Source organism: Rhea americana, unplaced genomic scaffold, assembly GCF_003343005.1.
Source record: "Rhea americana isolate MKP2758 unplaced genomic scaffold, rheAme1 scaffold_61, whole genome shotgun sequence".
Classification (NCBI taxonomy): Eukaryota; Metazoa; Chordata; class Aves; order Rheiformes; family Rheidae; genus Rhea; species Rhea americana.
In genome coordinates, this window is record NW_028186768.1 from 4,140,393 (window position 1) to 4,160,002 (window position 19,610).

Consider the following 19,610-nt stretch of genomic DNA (forward strand, 5'->3'; position numbering starts at 1 on the left):
TATCAGAATTGTTTCAAAAGCATTAGGAAAAGCTGAGGTTTAATTTATTAATTTGCTCTAGAAACACCCACTTGAGCCTCTCGGTCAGCATCCTTCCCTTGTTACCACCTGATAGGCACCTGATAGGTATAGATAGGAGTTACCAGTACAGCTGCTTCAGCAATGAAGAGTAAGAAAATGAAACAATTTAACACCTTTGCCACATACCTTCTTGCTTCTTCCATTTCACGCCCATTTCTTTATGTCTAGCTCTTTGGACCTTCAATTCAAATGTATTTGTAGCTTCATTTCTACTTAGGTTTTCTATCAACCTCTTGAGGGTATCAGTTTCCTCAGGAATCTGTTTACCTTCGGTAAATTCTTGGGTTTTGCCATTTTAATATGCCCCTATTGACCTTTACTTGTTTGCTTCCCCGCCTTCCACTATGCTCACCTTTGTATATTCTGTTGTAGTTGCCTGAGCACCTTCCATGCTGAATCAAAGCTTTTAACTCCATTACTCTCTGATCCCTTTGCCAGGACAAAGCCAAGCGAAATGAAGCACAGAAGTCAGCAGCAGAACATGCCACCGAGCCCCAGTCCCCTGTTTGAGCATCTCCGCCCACTCCCAAGGAATGGGATGACTCTGCAGTGCGGAGTCAATGCATCTTCCAGCACTTTAGGTCTAGAAAGCAGACAAGAGAGTAACTTGCTACCCCGATCAACTCTGTTCCACAACAGCTCAATAGTCACCCATCGATAAACTGTGCTAGTGCAGACGCCTATCCTTGGTCTCGATGCACTGCAGAGTGCTCCAGCAGCCACTGCAGAGCGCCATCCCAACCGAGCCTGAAACCAAGGCATGCACGCAGCAAAACAAAGCACGTCTGAAAGGTGGTCGCCCTTCGCTTGTATGGTTTCTGGTACTCATTTTTTCAGAATGCAATTCAATGCATGAAAGTAACAGAAAACAATTTTAGTGTTAAACTGGTTTTCTGCCGTTCTTGTGAGTTAGTTCAGGTTTGCTCTGAGTTGCTGAGCCCTGGAATCCTCAGCTGTATGGTGCCCTGTGTCACTCAGGGTGTCCTGAGAAGTAGGTACCTGATGATGAGGGCTTCATTTAATAACRGCATAGACAAGCAGCCTGCAATCAGCTGCTGGACAGCAGGCCCTTACAAAGACCAGCAGAGGTGTCTATGAAGTATGGAACCTCAGGATCACATGTCAATTTTAAAGCTTTTAATAACCATGCAGACCACTGTTACATGGAGACCCCCTTGTTCTTAAAGGAGATTCCATAACATGTCAGAGTCTGGCATCCCAGGTAACATGCCACACAAATTAAAGTAGATGATACATCAAAAGGATAAAGATTTGTACAATAAACGAGAAGAAATACCTGTTTTTCAGCTCAGCAGTGAAGAAAATGGTTTGTGTTTAAATTAGATCCTTGATTAAGTATTTCTCTTTTTGGAACAGTCAATAGCATCTGCTCCATGCTGAAGACAACAGTACAGTCTGTTCCACAGCATTTTATTCTAACACGGTAACTACAACCAACTGCTAGAACATTAGCACTAGAGACATTTGGTCATTTTTTCTTCTGTGGTTCAGAGACTCATTGCTAGCTTTTACCAAAAATACTACTGATAACCTTTGAAAAAAAATGTACTAGAGAAGCTGGAAACTCACCTGAACAGCAACAGATAGCACAAACAACAGCAAGCAGTTTGCAGCTCCATCCAAACTTACCAAAATCAAAACCAAACACTTCAATTTTGCAAGCTCTGCTTAGCATTTAACAGATCTATAAACAGATAGGCTGAGAGAAGGGAGTGACGTCCCTTCTCACATCCTTCACATAATGAGCCTAGATGCTTGAGGACTACGAGGGGAAAGGAGGACACAACATGCTCTCGCCTGCTCTCCTTAAACCACATCTTGCACAGTCCCTCTTGAYGCAGAACGTTGCGGCTAAGCCCACTGTGGCCGCAACCCCTGGAGGGCGTCGCTCACTCATACAACAACGTGCYCCCAGAAGCTTCAAGTAGAACCAAGGTCTTAGTGTTCTGGCCAATGTAGCAACGTTCAAGCACTTCAATTTGGAAATGAGCAAAATTAATCAAGTAGCTAGTAGCAAGCAGACCTACAGGCAGGCTGTCATAAGAGCAACTGGTTGATGGCATTTACTATATTTAAAGCACTTGTGAATGTGCTAGCTGCTGCCATCACAAAAAGGTGATGTTCTTGACCTCAAGGAGTTAGCGAAGAAGAGATTATGCCATGGAAAGGAACCCAAAGGATTGGTGGAGGGAGTAGAGATTTTTTAGGCAAAATTGACATCCACAAATCCATGGGCCCAGATGGGATGCACCCATGAGCACTGAGGGAGCAGGCAGATGTTGTTGCCAGGCCACTCTCCATCGTCTTTGAAAGGTCATGCAGAACTGGAGAGGTGCCTGAGGACTGGAAGAAAGCCAGCGTTACTCCAGTCTTCAAAAAGGGCAAGAAGGAGGACACGGGAAACTACAGGCCAGTCAGCCTCATGTCCATCCCTGGAGGGGTGATGGAACAGGTCATCCTGGTTGTCATCACTAGCATGTGGAGGAAAAGGAAGTCACCAGGAGTAGTCACCATGGATTCACTAAGGGAAAAAGATCCTGCTTAACYCATCTGATAGCCTTCTATGATGGAATGACTGGCTGGGTAGAAGAGGGGAGAGCAGTGGATGTTGTCTACCTTGACTTCAGCAAGGCTTTTGACACTATCTCCCATAACATGCTAGGTAAGCTCAGGAAGTGCAGGTGAGATGATTGGCCAGTGAGGTGGATTAAGAGCTGGTTGAATGGCAGTGCTCAGAGGATTGTGATCAGCAGTGCGGAGACCTGTAGCTAGCAGTGTCCCCCAGGGATCACTTTTGGGTCTGGTCTTGTTCAATTTATTCAGTAATGATGAAATGAAGGGACAGAGTTTGCTGTCCTCAGCGAGTTTGCTGATAGTACCCAGCAAGCTGATACACCAGACGGCTGTGCTGCCATTCAGAGAGACCTGGACAGGCTGGAGAGTTGGGCAGAGAGGAATCTTAAGAGGTTCAACAAGGGCAAGCGCAGGGTCCTGCACCAAGGGAAGAATAACACCATGCACCAGTACAGCCTGGGGGCTGACCTGCTGGAAAGCAGCTCTGCAGACAAGGACCTGGGAGTCCTGGTGGGCAATAAGTTAACCATGAGCCAGCAATGTGCCCTTGTGGCCAAGGAGGCCAATGGTATCCTGGRCTGCATTAGGAAGAGTGCTGCCAGCAGGTGGAGGGAGGTGATCCTACCCCTCTACTCAGCCCTGGTGAGGCCTCATCTCGAGTACTGCATCCAGTTCTGGGCTCCCCAGTACAAGAGAGACATGGAGCTAGTGGAGAGAGTCCAGCACAGGGCTATGAATATGATCAGARGACCAGAACATCTCCCCTATGAGGAAAGGCTCCAAGAGGTGGGCCAGTTTAGCCTGAAGAGAATAGTGGTAGGGGATSTTATCAGTGTCTACAAATTTCTTAAGAAAGGGTGTCAAGAGGATGGAGACAGTGACAAGAAAAGAGGCAACAGGCACAAACTGAAACACAAAAAGTTCCATCTGAATATGAGGAAGAACTTCTTTATTGTGAGGGTGACAGAGCACTGGAACAGGTTGCCCAGAGAGGTTGTGGAGTCTACTCTGGAGATATCCAAAACCTGCCTAGACATATCTTGTCTAACATGCTCTAGGTGATCTTGCTTGAGCAGGGGTGGGCTTGGACTAGATGAATTCCAACCTCAACCACTCTGATTCTGCAACTCTGAGTAGTATGTTCACAATAGGAAGATCACACAACTATTCCTCATGCAAAATATCTGCTTTGTGATTCTATAGCTTTTAGCATTTCTTCTATAGCCCAATTTCTACAGACATTGTTAATTTGAGGAAAATCAATGTTGTGTGGCTAGAGGATTTCCGTTTCAGTAACCAAATAAATTTTTATGTTACTCAGGGAATCTAGTAGCTCACCACAATCTAAGGTGCATTAGACCTTTTCAATAAAATTATTTTTCAAGCAGTAAAGATGTTGAGGGTGAGCTAGTCCTTCACTCATTGCATGCACCGAGTATGCTACCTTATACGACACCATGAAAGCTGGCAGCAGGGACAGCCTAATACATGGGAAAATGAAACCTGCTGCAGGAAATTTTCCAAGAGTTTTCATGACTTAGATCCTCAGAAATCCCTTACTGATGAGAATGTGACCCGGGATGAGGCTGAGCCTCCATGAAAGGATGGCATCTGTGTTCTACCAGCCAAGGCCACAGCTGTGCAAAATGCAATTACATTGAACAAAGACAAAAAAATGCTGGTTGAGAAAGTGTTATGATGTAGAACTGAAATGCAGTTGCAGATACTGCAGTGTCTCAACTGTGAAAACAAGCTTCTGTTTTCCTACATGTGCTCTTCTATGTGTTCATTTGCAGTATACACATATGCTGGGTCTAACACAGTTTTTGTGACTTCTTTCTGGGAACGTCCTTGTACTCAGCTCATCCTGATGGATGAAACTTTGTTGTCATTGTTTTAAATTATTCTTACCAGTTTGCTCAAGAGTGAAGAGGAAACTCCACTCCTTTTCCTCCTAAAGGGGATATGGCTTCAGGTTTGGAGACTCTGTCAGCCTCTGCTGGTCAGAGCCTTTCCTTTCCTGCGCTTGCATTTTCTTTCTTTACTCGGGTTTTATAACCCATCAGAATACAATTTTTGTTTCCATTCTTAGAACAAAATTACTGATACCTTTTCTCTGTCTAGCCTACAACTTGCAGTATGCTATCCAGACAGGCAGAGCATTTCCAAATCCCTGAGGTTTGAGATCTCTCCCTGGAAATCCCTTCTAGAGAGAGAAGTTTCATCTTCTTCCTCAACAGTGCCATTTCATACGTGGGCTACCAAGAAGCACCCTGTCTTTTCACTTACATGGGACATAAGCAGTCGGACCATCTTCACCAATATCCAGTATCCTTCACCCATAGTGGATAAATCCAAGGGCTCATCAACACATGAGGTACCGTTTGATGTTCACAAGGCCAGGGCCAGGGGAGCAGCTCATATCACATGTAAGCTTGCCTTGATAAAGGCTGCCTCCCTCGATAATGGGCAGGGTAGTTGCCTAATGCTCTAGACACTTCTCCAATGAGAGCAATGTCATCCCAGAGGCACCATGGTGACACTGTATCCAGAGGAAYGGCTTTATAGCCACTGCCCACCAAAAAGACAGGCAAGGTCCCTGCAGGTATGACATGGCATCAACCACAACATACACTTTAAAGGGCCTTCAAGCCACATTGCCCATATGCATAGTTCTCTCCTGCCCTCCTCTGGGGTTGCAACGATGAAAAGATTTGGGCATTTGAGAGGGGCACATGGCACTTGCCCACTCTGTCTTAAGTATCCCATGCACAGGCCTGTCTTAGAGCAAAAGCTGCCAGATCTCTTTTTTGAAAGATATGCCACTGTACTGTTACTTATTCATGTTTCATGGCCTTAATCCAGCAGAAGAGAAATCTTAACAAGGGCAAATAAGCAGAAACTATAATGGAGAAATACCTGTCACAGAACACTGGTTAAGTCGCAACAGGCCTCAATGCCGACGTCTTAAATAACCATGTTACATGGACTCTTCATTCTTATGACCAATGGCCGTTTCAAACGCATTTGATTAATATTTTCCTCGTAAAGCATATGATTGCAATTAGCATTTCAAATTACCACAGGGACATCTCTACAAACAGAGTCACAGATGGAAGAGCTGCTAACTTTAGATTCTCCTTTGCAAGAACAAGACTTGGGAGGGGGGAGGGGAGAGACTGGTTATAAAAAGCACTGACATGGAAAACGATTGCAGATTAGAGGCCTGCAAAGCTCTCTTTTGATCCTTTTTGGGTTACAATGTTTACAGGGAACCGCTTTTAAGCACAAARCATCCAAGGGCTTCACAAGCCTCACGGCGCAGGAGTGTGGTACCTCTGTGCAAAAATCCAGGAGCCGTTACCTATTGCTCATTAGCTCCCAATAGCAGGAGTGCACATAAAGCAATCAAGCCAGTGACTCACTCCAGATCCTTCACAACAGCAGGAAAACATCCTTCAATCAGGCCTCTAAATCACCCTCCTCCCGTTCTGAAGGGCAGGGACAGAAGACAGAGGCTATCACAAGGACTAGTGCGAGCAAGAATGAAAGCTCCTCTTTGCAAGAGCTGCCCCATGCGAGTTATTCCGCTCAAATTAAGCTATCTTGACAAGGAGCTACYCCCACCAGCAAACCACCGTGGGGCACAGAGGGTAGTGGATTGGCAGTGGACATCTTGCCACCGTGGGAACACCCAGCAGCCACCTCCTTGCTGACAAGGCAGTGGGAAAAAGCACAGGGAAGGGTCTGGTTTGGGGCAAGTTCAGGGTACATCTCAAGGCAGTGGCTCTGGCTGAAGCGGGGAGACAGTGTGCAACTGCTGGCATGGCTTCTTGCCTCCCTTAATGGGCAACCGCCAGCCGAAACACTGCGATTTACAGCACAGGATGTTAAAGAAAGCAATTAAAGGAGCACAGGAGGAGCGAGCAACTCCTGGTGGGAGCAGCCGTGCCCTTCCCGCTGCGTGCGGGAGCCAGGGCTTTCGCAGCGCTGGCCGGATCGTCCGACTCACCATCCGCCACGGGCGCTTTCACCGGCTCGATTCTGGACACGATTTCTGCCAGGTCCGTAAAAGAGGTGCTGGGGCAGGTCACATTCTGAAATACAACACAGGTTTTATGTACTTTACCAAATACATACAAAAATCCAAACGATTCAGGACTGCATAAAAGTGATGTTGAACAGGCAGAAAGCTGCAGATATAGAAAATCTCCACGATTCTCCCCGCAAAAGCCGTTACTYCTCAGGGAGCAACTCACAGAGCAATCATCCTGAGCCAGAGCCRGGATTCCCAAGTGCAAACGGAGATTTACTTGGGCAACATCTAATGGAATGACAGAGGCTAAAGCTCTAGAAAGAAAACTTTTTTAAAAATTTAGGAAACTGTAGAGAAAACTCCAAAGAAAAGTAAATGGCCTGCCTGCAGAGAGAAATCCCTCCTGCTGTCATTTCTCTTTTAAATAAACTCATGCTATTTTTACTCCGTCTCGCTCAAGCAGTGGGTTGCGAGTTCTCTGTTTTGAAGAGTTGCCTGCTCTAGTTTCTCCTCTAATCAAACCCAACTCAAGCACCAAAGAGCCGTTTTGGTCCTTCTGCATGCTTAGCTGCGAGGGGGGAAGCGGAGGCAGCCCTACGTGCCTCCTCGGGGCCRGGCGCAAGGTCACCAGGTGGCCACCTGGCCACCCTTCGCCTTTTYTCCGGAGCAGCGATGTTCGATCGGCACAACGGCACGCTCCCGCAGAGGTGAGAGAAGGTGAAGAGCTGACGGGGAGGCCGGGGTGGGGGGGGACACGCGTTACCGGCGCTGAGCTGCCGGAGGAACCGTTGCGATAGTCTCTCTGCGAAACGCTCAGACCTGCCCACGTGCTCGAAGCAGGGCGCCTTCCCAGCYGCGAGGCTTTGTGAGCGACGCTTCGCTCTTCTGGCGAGAGCACGGCTCCTGTGAATCGTACGCCCCCCGCGCGGGTCGCAGCAGAAGCCCATTAGAGCTGCAGCAGCTTGCTTGCTGCTGACCTTTTCATCCATAACAAACTTTTGATGTCGTTTTGCACAGCTGAAGCAGGGTGCAGATCCGGGACAAAGAGCTGCTGGGAGCAGCAGACAGAGAAAGACCCAAAGGGAACTGAAAAAAAAAAAAAGCCTGTCTGGAATAGAACAGCAGTAGCTTAGGATATACCTTTTAAAAGATGAAGCAGCAAGGAAGCTCAGAARAGGGTTTGACCATTAAAGAACGGGTGAGAAGAGTCAGTTCAGCCTCGTTTTGAGCTTATGACCCAAATGGTCCCAGTGAAACTTTTGCAGAAGGCTGGTTCGCAGGACAGAAAAAGAGCATCTACATTTTCATTTCTTACCATATGACTAAGCAAGGGACACGTACATCCTCTAGCCACAAACAAGAGASAGCAACATTTAGAGCAGTCACCTGTACTCCTAAACCACGGACGCTTATCAAGTGAACAAGCTGTTTAATTGCATCAAGTGCTCAGGCAGACACGTAGCGGGATGTCTTTAGGAGCACACAACAGATCAGGGACTAAGCCCAGAGGGGACAGAAGACCGGAGCACTGTATGAAATAAAAAAAAAAAAAAAAAAAAAAAAAAAAAAAAAAAAAAAAAAAAAAACACCCTGTGGCTCATCGCCGAAAGACGCTTCAAGAAAACTAGCATCCCCTCACTTGCTCACAGAGAAAAGCTGCAAGGACAAATGAGCACAAAGATGACCCCAAGCGTGACCACTACCTCCAGGTTGCAGTTAATGACGTACAACTGATTCCAGGTGTAACCCATTGGAGGCACGCTTGATGAGGCAGCAGCACCTGGAAGTCTCAGCACAGGGGCTGGAAGGCCGTTTGTGGGAAGCCAAGAGTCTTCCCACATTCGTTTGATGCTTGGCCRAAAGGAATTCAATGTTTAAACACTTTCTCCTGCTACTTTTAAAGGACAAAATTGTACTTTCATCAGTTAAGGCAAAGCAAACAAGTGTCTCAGATTCACGTGAAGCCTTCTCCAAGACCTTTTTGCTGTTTTTTTCCCCCCCAAAGGAGGAGGAAATTATTCTCTTCGGCACAATCCTTATTAAATAAATGAGAGAAGACAGACAGATACTAYTGTAGTGTGTTAGATTATATTTAGCTTTGACTATGAATAACACTTTAATAGACAAAATTTCCCTGAGGAGATCCAACTAACAGCCCTGCATTAGTCTGCRCAGGGGAAGAAAGAGTTGTTCAAGTGAACTCTGCATTAGGTCTCCTTTGTTCTCATCTTCAGTATTTGTATTTTTGAGAAAAAATAAATAGTGATTGACTGCTGAAAGTGAAGGAGAAATATTTAAATGCTTAAAGATCTTGAGTTTTTAAGAGTAAAAATTTGACCCTTAAAATACAGATACAGAGTAAGAAACTGAGTCCAGCTCCCCAAGATGCTGAACACTAAAAATAGCTCAAAAACTAAAACATACCACAGCATCAAAACCTTTGTTCATGAAAGGCAAGTTAAAAATATCAGCTGTTAACCCTGGAAGATAGCAAAGCTAAAGGGCTTAAGTGACTAATGGACTCGGGCAGAAAAAAGAAAGCCAAACGTCCCAGTGGGAGCTTGCAAWAGCAAGATATTTTGTAGAAATTATTCCACTAAAACAAAAGTCCAATTTAAAAAAAAAGYCATGTTTTTCACTAGACTCCAGACTTCTCAGACCAACACTAGAAAACTTCTTAGGTCCTTGAAGTACAGTCTAGAACTTAGACTTTGGTCTAGCCTTGGGGAACACAAAGCCGACAGCACCTCCTCTGTGACCGGGGCAGTTTGTTAGGCCATTCTTCTGAACCCATCATTTTCATAATCTTAGTGTCTTAGTAATCAGCACTTTCTGCTTTGTCGTCAAGTACATACCTAGAAATGSAATGGCAGGTGATGCCTATAACAACTATATAATACATTTTCTCCAGAGCAGCTAAGTGCCAGAAAAAACAGGGTAGATTGTGATAGATGTTCAAAATCTTGCATGATATACAGCTATAACATCACAATTTAACTGAAACATTAATCTGAACTATTAGATCCTATGTAATGGGCAATTTTCAAAAAAAATCTTCTTTAAAGCATGTATTTATTATAGCAGTGAAAATGCTCAAAATTATTACTAATTGGTGATAAAGGTTAGAGGATGAAATAGGATATATAATCATTTCTGCTAACCTCACATAGCTCAGTCCCCCTCCACTTCTCTGCGTGACTACTAATACACATCTACAAACACACTGGTATAACTGGTCTGAACACAAGACCTAAGAGACAGAATGAAGATCTTTCTTCTGACTGCAGCTCAGACTAATGTAACTCCTAGTCTAAGCCATCTTCCCAGTAAGAAATAAGCTGTTGAGTTTTGGTGCTTTTCAGGCTACTCCAATCACCAACTAAGTTCCCACAAAACTCAGTTCCTCTTTGCTCATTCCACCCTCAGTCACATCAGTTTGGGTGGGATTCATCTTCCTCAAAGTATCAGTGCCAGTCACCCTTGGCTCCCTTCAAAGTCAATATTGCTGAGGGTAGCATTCATCTCATCCCAAGAGAGCCATTCCCTCTCATCAAGTGACTCACATGACAAACTCATTTCTCTCCACTGACTAATGGGAGTCTGGGGCAACTAGCTCAGGTGTGGGCGTCAGACAAAGCCAAYTCTACAGCTTGTTGCAGGGCTCATGCACAGCTCTTCAAGTACTTCAAGGCCCTCCTCCYCTTGCTCACACCATCTTTCTTCCAATGAAAGTGCTCACCACCGATCTCTGGAAGAGCAGCAAATTCTCAATGTCATTTTTCACTCCTATTGACTTCCCTTATTGAAGCTCTCTGCAGTTATGATACATTTGGCAACCATTTTAGGACTTAATCTTACTGCTAACTTCCTAATCTCTAAGAGATGATAAAGATGAATTACTGGGTAAAACGCAAAGCCTTTGCAGCACTTGGGTTTTAAATCAGTAAAGAATTCAAAGGAAGGTAAGGATAGTAAGCCGATATATTATAATATTGCACCCAAGTCAAAAAGGCAATAGTTCCTTAAAAACAACTAAAATTTCCACACCCAGAAATTCAGTTACCCCATGGAGAGTTACTGAACCAACTCCAGAGGCTGACTTCAGTCCTTAAACTGTAAACTCGAGAGATATTATCCTACTTTTAAGCAGAAATCTTAATGTGACTATAACGCAATAGCAACTATGTAACCTGTAGATTTGCCATAACCAGCCATTTAAACTACACATTAACTATTCATTTGTGCTGAAGCAGAGGGAACGAAYGGGAAAAGTGTGTGAAATCCAGTACTTCGACAACATTGTGAGCTTCCACAGAACCTTAATGATAGCTTTATGAAATGCCTTTTTCTAATAAATGAGGAAGAAAAGCAACAAAACAAGAACTCCAAGGCCCTACAGGGATTTTAATTCTTGGCTGAAAACACATATACAGGAAGGCTGCAATTCAAGTTTTCTGGAAGCATCTGAGAAGTATTTGGGCYACAGCAGGCCAGCCAGTAATGGCTGAGATCAAATGCCAGAGAGGCTGGTTTACAYTGATGGGAGAAAGAGTCACTGCCTTGGTAGACCAGCCTCTAGCAGCAAGAAGCATGTCCAGGCACCACATAAGGTTTGAGGTGCAAGAATAAATAAAAAAATAATTCCAAAAAAGGTTACTTGTGCCTAGTGTTACTCAAAGAGGCAGYCCACAYGTGCRTTCATGCAACGGGTACAAACATGCYTCATCACCTGAAACCACAGACTATCAGAGGACTGTTACGGCATAGTTGCACCCTATACCCTGATGCTCAGGGCAGAAAGCAGCTCAGCTAGCAGCACTTCAGTGCCCTCTACACCTCTAACCTGCACAGGGAAGGAGAAGAGAAAGGTAGGCATAGAAACGGGTACGCATCAGCACGTGTCTCAGTAAATGCTGGTTACTGCTTAGCATCCTGCACTCCTTCAAGCACGTCTGTACTGTGAGCAATTCCAAGTCACAAACATGACCTTAATTACCTATTAGAAAGGAACAGCAACTGGAGAGGCACCCTACAAAGTACTGCATCAGTCGCTGGGGCACCAGAGAGAACACAGTGCTTGGCGAASGTATGGATGCACCCCTGCMTGGACATGAYAGATATCACAGAAGAAGATTCTTAYGATATGCCTGTCAAAATCACTTAGGCTCTGGTAGAACATCTTTGACCGCACAAGGGAAGTCTGTCTTGGCAGTTTCATAGCAAGTCTTGACAAAACCTTGCAAAAACCTTAGATCTTTAGGCAAATGACACAAACAGTTCAAATTTTCAAAGGGGCCTAGTCTTGTGGATGCAAAAAGGAAGCTCCTTTAACATGGTCTGTAAGGTTGAAAAGAAAGAGACTTGGAGCTTCCTGATTAAGGGGAAATTCAAGCATCCCCTTACATCCATGGATGAATCTAAAGACATGCTCTCTTTAGAAAAGTAAGACACAAGGAGGAGCAGTTAGAAGTGCTTAAATCTCCCCCACTCTTCTTGTAGCTGATGATCAAAGCACAGGATCTCATTCATCCAGGCTATAGTTCAAGGAAAGTGGAAGTTTCTGAAAAACTGATCATACCTTTTCTTGCCTAAAATGGAGTTTTAGTTAATATGTGCACACTCACAATCAGGACTGGAGGCAATTATTCCCCTTCATACCCCRACTGTGCAGTACACAATTTGACTCGCACAAAATAGTTCCTGCAGGACAGTATACTTAAATTGAACACTTACATCAGAGGTTTTGGATTTGCAAGTCTCTTGTCTGTCTTTTAGCATCTTGTCAAGGACTCCACTCCTGCACCACACATTAAAYACAGTTTTTCCATGCTGATATCCCACTTCCTGTAGGGGGAAAAAAAAAAAGTCAAGAGGAAAATATAATTGGCAACTAAAAAACCATTATGTCACATCATCTACAAATCAGAAGGAAATCCAGAGGTCTATCCTGAAGCTTGGATGCACTTTTTGGTACCTAACAGCCTTAGCTATAAAAGCTGTTCAGTCTAAGAAATAGGGGGAATGATTAAGCAAGGTGCTATTTTAAGTCCAAATGCTTACTTGACCTTTGATCCCACAGTATGTAATGAAAAGTGCCACCTGACACAACTATTTTTACAGCAGTGGCTTCAAGCAGGCTGTTCATAAAATAATACCATATAAAGAGAATGGAAAATCTCTAAGCTTAGTATGTGTATGTCCTCCCAGTATAGGCTCTTTCTTTAGAAGTAGTTAACAAAGTAGGTTAATTTGCACACACTCCCCTCCCTTGGCTCAAGTCTAACACATTAAAGTTACTGTAGGATACTCTGGTTCCAAAATCTCTTTCAAGGAGTTCAGCCAGACAGCATTGAAAATGCAAATTTTAGTTTTCCGGAACAGATGAGATGGCACATACAGAACATCAAAACCACAAACTCCACGTTCCTCTATTTTAGAAGTCTAAATTAATTTGCACTTGGAGTAAGAACATGGCTCTCTATCAGTAGCACAAAAACAACCGAAAAAGACCCAAAGCAACTGCTCCAGGTTACACTGGTCTTACAAGACAGTAGAAAAGCCTTAGAAAAATCAAAATCTCAAGGATAAGGCAACAGGTGTCAGGAGCCCTGGCTTCTATTTCCAGCTCTCTGAGCGCCAGCGCACTAAGCCTCATGCATGCACAGCAACTATGAGCATTTGAAGCAGCCCTGGCCAAGTTGGTCGTGTCCCTTGTCTGATTGTTGGAACAGGATTCAAAGTATGGGAGACACCTCCCTTGATTTATCATAGCTAYGCAGTCGAGGGTGGAGATGGGATTAAACTCAGGTGCAGAAAGGAACCTGACAGATCTAGAACTAGTTTGATYGGAATGATCCAAAATAACCGAGAGATGCTGAGTGCCAGAAATGACTTGTGGCCAGCTTATCTTTATATGGGCCGATACGGAAGGGCGATTTTTGACAAGATGGATTTACATTGTTTCAAAAATGCTGAATTACAGTTTTAGAACAGCATGATCTAGAAATATGTAGAGGCATACATTTCTATCTTCAGGGAAATCCATGCATACGACTGAAATAAGAAAAACTCTACTTCATACCCTATTGTGATAAAGAAATCCCTAAAATGTCCTCTAACACCACCAAGATTTAAAGCTTCCCTGGGACAAAGATTATTTAGCTATTCTGTGAGCAATGAAAATCCAGGTGAGTGCTGCCCCCTCAATACCAGTAGCATCTTGTATGAAGAACTTGTTCAGGGCAAGTGACCTCTTTGAGAAATTGCACCTTCTCAAGTTCTTTTTTCCTCACTGAGAAAAAATTGCCTGGTGTCTTTAAATCTCTTTAACAATATCAGATTAGACAGAGACAGAACAACGATTTGAGAGCTCACTGTCTGGTCTTCTGATGATCTATCAGACCATTCATCAAGGTTTTGAAGAGGGMCAGGGCACCTATTTAGCAAAGAACTTTATTTACTGAGAAAGTCTTATATTCACCACTATCAGAGTGCACCGTTTGCCCAGGAGCTGCAGGATACCAAACAATCTTGAGAAAAGTATTTATATTGAGGAGAGGGGAGGGGAAAAAAAAAAAAGAAAGAAAGAAAAAAAATCAATAGGTGGTTTAGAATAGCTGCTATTTGAAACCAAGGGCTCTCTCAGATGCGAATCTGCAAGGCTTAATGTTATTACTGCTTTTGTTAAGCATTTATATGGCAGCATTAGGAACCGCTATTGAGAAAGTAACCAGCAGTACATTCTCTAACCTAATGAGTACTGTGGGTTCTCAATACATCCACAGAAAAGATCTACTTAAAGAAAAAATGGCTTTTTCTTTTTCTTTTCTTTTTTCTTTTTTTAAAAAAACTAGACTAGGAGAATGAAAAAAGCTATGCAGAAACACCTGAACATGGAAGAGGTCTGTGTTGCCAAAGCATGTAAAGAATGGAAAGAGATAGTAAAATAACCTCCCTGAAAACAGACAATGAGCCAAAATTGCTATCATTACCTCAAAATGGTTAGAAATCTTTCATTTTGGAATGCTGAATTATGTTGCTATGACACTTGAACTGCACATCCAGAGTCAATTCTTACCATGCTGATTTCTGACACATAAACAAAACCAAATCCTGAAGACTTGTGACTTGGTACTACTCTTTTTCAATGTCCTTCCTCTGACATTGACGCCATTCTGCTGATACTCTATCAGGTGCAAAGGAATTGTGGATGATATGTTTTATTAATAGACGTGCTGAAATGTTAACTGAGCCAGATATTTTAGCATGTTGCCCTCTATCTCAGTGATTCACAGCTTCCYCTATAGGCTCCTTCAAATCTTTCACGTGACAACAAGCTACACAACCAGGGAAGAGAAATGACACCATGTGACAAACCACAACTGCCCAAAGCAGCTTCGATACCAAGTGTTTGTAGTGAGCAGCTGAGCTAAGCAGTAAGGACTGTCATGAAGTTGAGTTAGGCAACAAAGCTGTTCACAGGCTATTATACAATTAACAAAAGAAACTAACTTAGTTATGTTTATCTGGGTTCACAGACACAATTGTATCCCTCCATGGTATCATTTAGCATCAATTATTTGCTGTGTGTCAATGGATTTTTCTTACTCTCAGACTGCTACTTAGGTACTAATTAATAGAATCTCATGGAACAGCTATACAAGGGCCCTGCCTTCACCCCAAATGCACTTACACAGATTTCATCAAATTTCCCAAAGTCCAGGGTGCCGTATCGGTCAATGGGTGGCCGGATGTACTCGCAGTAGTCACTGTTCTTGACCATCTCMAGTTGCCGCACACAGCACACGTACGCAAGCCGAGTCTGGATCTCCGCCATATTCAGCACCTGCCGACCAGACCAGACACCAATTACAATTATTTCAGAAACTTCATTTCAAAATATGTTCTGCATTCACAATGCAAAAAAGCAAGTTATCCATCAGATGCATTCCAAGAGCTCACAGAAGCCTGCTGAAGCCCTCACACATCAGCATCTCCATCTGTTTCCCAGGCAGTGTGGACAGCTAGCCAACAAGTCTCCATCACCAGCAGAAAGGCAGTTGCCTTCAAACATGTTTCTGCAGTTCAGTGTGGAACAGAATCTTTCATTCCAGTATATAGTGGTACCATAAGAGTCAYCTGTGCTTAGGTCAGAGGAGCACAATGATCGTTCAAAGCAGAAATTATGATGATCTCTACTGTACCAGGACAGAGATTTGCCGGGTCTTTCAATTCTCAGGCCAAACACTCCCACCACATGATGGGAGCAGCAAGCTCAACTGTGCCAAAGATGAAGCAGGGAGCTTGGCAGCTGCTCCAGCTCTGAAAGGGAACCCTGGCCACTGCTCAGGGACACAAGGCCTTTTCAGAGGAGGAGTTATTACRGGGGAAAACCTCAGATTACAGAGCAGAGCCCAAATTCTATGCTTCCAATTCCAACAAGGGAACATGTTAATTGTAATTGGGGGCAGGGGGAACCATTCACCTGGGAGAGAGGTGCATAGCCAGATAACCTAGAAAACGCAGAAGAATCCTTAAAAGAATTGGAATGACGACACCCAGCAAAAAGAGGGGAGAAAAGAAAGAATCATACTCTGCAGCCATATTTATTATTAGTAGTAACAGTAATGTCAGTTATTACTGCCTAGCACTAAAACCTCTCCAGTCAACAGTTAWGGGAAACAAAACACTTAAGTTGCACAAAGCTATGACTCATATTTATAAAATTTGCAAATTCTGACTTTATCAAGACTAACCGCACCCGTAAGAAAAGGTTTCTTTGCTCTAATAATTCTATCGTCCTCTGCAGCCCACACTCCCCTCCCCCGACCGAGGCTCCCATCTCTCCCAGGACACTGCATTTCCTTTGGCGCCAGGGTACTATCCAGCTTTCTTCATCAGTCACAGCAGCTCCAGTGCAGGAAGCAAGATGGTCTGCAACCRGGCTTGCTCCCTGAATAAACAGCAGAAAGCTTCCTGCTCTGTACAGAGAACAGTTGTCTTTTTAGTATAGTSTATTATACCTTGACTTTCTCCACCAGCGGATTCCATCTCTTCCAGAGTAGCCACCAGCCAGACAAGCAGTCTCCATAGTTGGTGAGGTCCGTCTCATCCCGGCTTCCCACATCGATCGCGATCACCACTTTTGCGCCCATGGACCTTGCAACATCAGCTGGTGGGAAGGAAAGACGCTATCAGCGCACTGTTCATAGCGTTCACTCTGGTGCTGCTCAGCCAAAAGCTCYGTATGGCTAAGGATCAGCAGTGTAAAACCTGACCTAGTACCACGAGGCTCGCTTTGAACAGCTTCAGGTACAAGCACTCATAGCAACTCTGCCGAAACATCCTTCCTCTGGCTGCCCCGTTTTAACTGCGGGCTACCACCAAAAGGAGAGACCTGAGCGTGCCGTCCCTAAGCACCAGACCTAGCCAGTATGTAGCTGCAAGGTTACATACTGGCTCATGTTGCTGAACTGACAGTAAACATCATTTATAGGGTACATTTTCTCCCAGATCAGGGGGCTGAACTGGCTCACGCGGAGACTGCGCTATCACTGATGCAAAGCAGCAGAACCGCATGCAGGGAGCAGGGGAAGGAAGGCAGGAGACACTCAGCTTGAGTCCACAGTTGCATCAAATTATGTATAATGCGAAAGCGCACATTAAAACACACATTAGTTCCACCTCATGTGGCAGTACTCATGAGAACAAAGATCTGGGGAACACGCATAGAGAACAAGTAGCCTAAAGAGGGGAGGTGACAGTGCAGAGATACAACACTGCAGATAAAAGATATCAGTAAAGAAAAGGAACAGCAAAGGAACTAGACAGCAAGGAAAGAGTCTCGGAGGAATACTGTCTAAAAAAGCTTTGAGATGCAAGAGAAAGATCCATATTTGGAAASAGGAGAGTAATGAGACAACACTTCCCACTTCAGAGTCAGTAAAAAGAGGATTAGTTGCAGCCTTTGGATAAGGGCAAGAATTTAGGCAAGTTCTAAGGGAGGGAAGAGAAGGACACACTGCTCGCAGAATGAATTTAGATTTCTTCCACACCCCCAGAGTCCAAGATAGTTGCAGTTTCCAGAATAGTTATGCGTAGGAAAACCATAGCACTGAAGAGCCAATTTAGATGCTTAATTTAGACACTTGTTTAAAGTAGAACTGTTCTCTAACTCAGATTTACATTCTTGGGCTGGTTCAGTCTATTGCATTTTTTTCTACCCCATTCCTAGCCTGCACATTCCTAGTGTGCAGTTTTCACCTGCATACATTCTTCCCGAAGTCTCAAGATGTACAGGCATAAAAGTGCCTTCATTTGCAATTCATATTTTTGCTTATAGACACAAACAGCAAGTGTCAGATACAGACTTCAGGGTTTTTTTTGTTTTGTCTTCATCTCCATTCTTTAGGGGAATACRGCCCAGAAAAATACCATCCAGGTTTGTGTCTTGACTGTGCAAGCTATTTAGATCACTCAGATGTGGAACATCTAACTTGGATTGCTCTTTATTAATTTATATACAATTATAGTCATAAACTGCACAGATGCCATGTATCTTTTCCAGCTTGGCCACCCTCCTGACCCAGCTTCCTTTCAAGGCCTTCCAACTGTGATGATAACCCTCTGACATGAGAGYTGTCCAGAATAAACACGAGCGAGTTCACAAGCCTTTGCCCCTTTGGGGCTCAGTCCTCCCAACACTCCTTATTCCACCTCAATCGTTCACACACACCAGGCAATCCCACCTCTGATACATGTTAGCTGCTACCCAGGAGGATGATGACTATCAGCTGTAACCTTCAGCCTCAGGGCACAGCACCCGATGGCCACCTCCATCCTCTCTAGGCTGGAAGGACGAAGCTGATACCTGCCATGGGAGCTACCGGACTGCACGGGGCTGTCTAGCTCTTTCCTCACGTGCACAGGAGGAACAGGCATGTGTTGTGTCAGCTCCTCACTCTCAAGGGAGTAACCTGCTCTCAAGGGTAAATGCTTGATTTGACAAAGCCACTCAAAGTATTCACCACTTCAGTCCTGTGGCTGCACTACAATTAAAACTCAAGGGTGGACAATAATTAAAAAAAAAAAAAAAAATTTAGTAAGTTGTTTTCAGTACTGATTTTCATTTGTTTTCAATTAACTTCTAATAAGTGTTCTGACGTGGTGCGTTCTACTACTGAAGAAATCAGTGCAAATTAGGAGGAGTTAATATTGCTGTTTTCCGAGAATTATTTCCTATTCGGGTGATGCTCTGAGAAGAAACTCAAAAGACAGACTATATGGTTACAGTTTAATTTCTGTCCTCTTTTCAGTGAGCACTAAAACAAATTCAAGATTAGCTTGCAATTATATCTTCAGAATATGCTTATTAGGAAGTATTTCATAACAAAAAATAGTCTTAATAAAGTCACAGTAAAGCAAGCACCTAGGAGACAGAGCAATGACTCTTGCTTGCCATCGTGAGATAAAAAGTGTCCACAATGTTTCCCACTCTTTCTTTGACAAGCAATCATTAGGACAGAGGGTTCTGCAGACAGTTTGACCAGCTGCACTCTTGGTGGCTTCTTCCCAACCGATCTGTACACCTACCGGGAAGGTTGTTGATATAACCTCCATCCATCAAGAGATGTCCATCCTTTGGATCACACAGGGGGGGCATGTACCCGGAGAGAGACATGCTGGCCCGGACGTACCTCCACAGAGAACCTGTGGCAACGAGAAGGAGGGAATGGCAAAAGTAGTGATTTACTGCAGCAGTGATGGGGGCAGGTTTCCACACCCGTTAAAAGAATCAGGAGACAGATGCTCTCCTGAGAGTACCATTAGAAAGTTATTAAAGCAGTTTATTTTCTATACCATAACCCAGGCTGGGGGAAAAAAAAGAAAAAAGGGAAGG

General features: G+C 44.0%; 1 protein-coding gene across 2 annotated transcripts in view; it reads right to left on the reverse strand.

The window, feature by feature from the left end:
* PNPLA7 (patatin like domain 7, lysophospholipase) overlaps positions 1-19,610 on the reverse strand; it is a 131,084-nt gene that overhangs the window by 3,018 nt on the left and 108,456 nt on the right. For both annotated transcript variants that reach the window (XM_085320004.1, XM_085320005.1), the window contains exons 30-34: positions 19,304-19,420; positions 16,735-16,883; positions 15,405-15,557; positions 12,446-12,556; positions 6,689-6,773 (exon numbers count right to left, since the gene is read on the reverse strand). In XM_085320004.1, the coding sequence (XP_085176130.1) occupies positions 6,689-6,773; positions 12,446-12,556; positions 15,405-15,557; positions 16,735-16,883; positions 19,304-19,420 (615 nt within the window). The remainder of the gene's footprint in view (positions 1-6,688; positions 6,774-12,445; positions 12,557-15,404; positions 15,558-16,734; positions 16,884-19,303; positions 19,421-19,610) is intronic.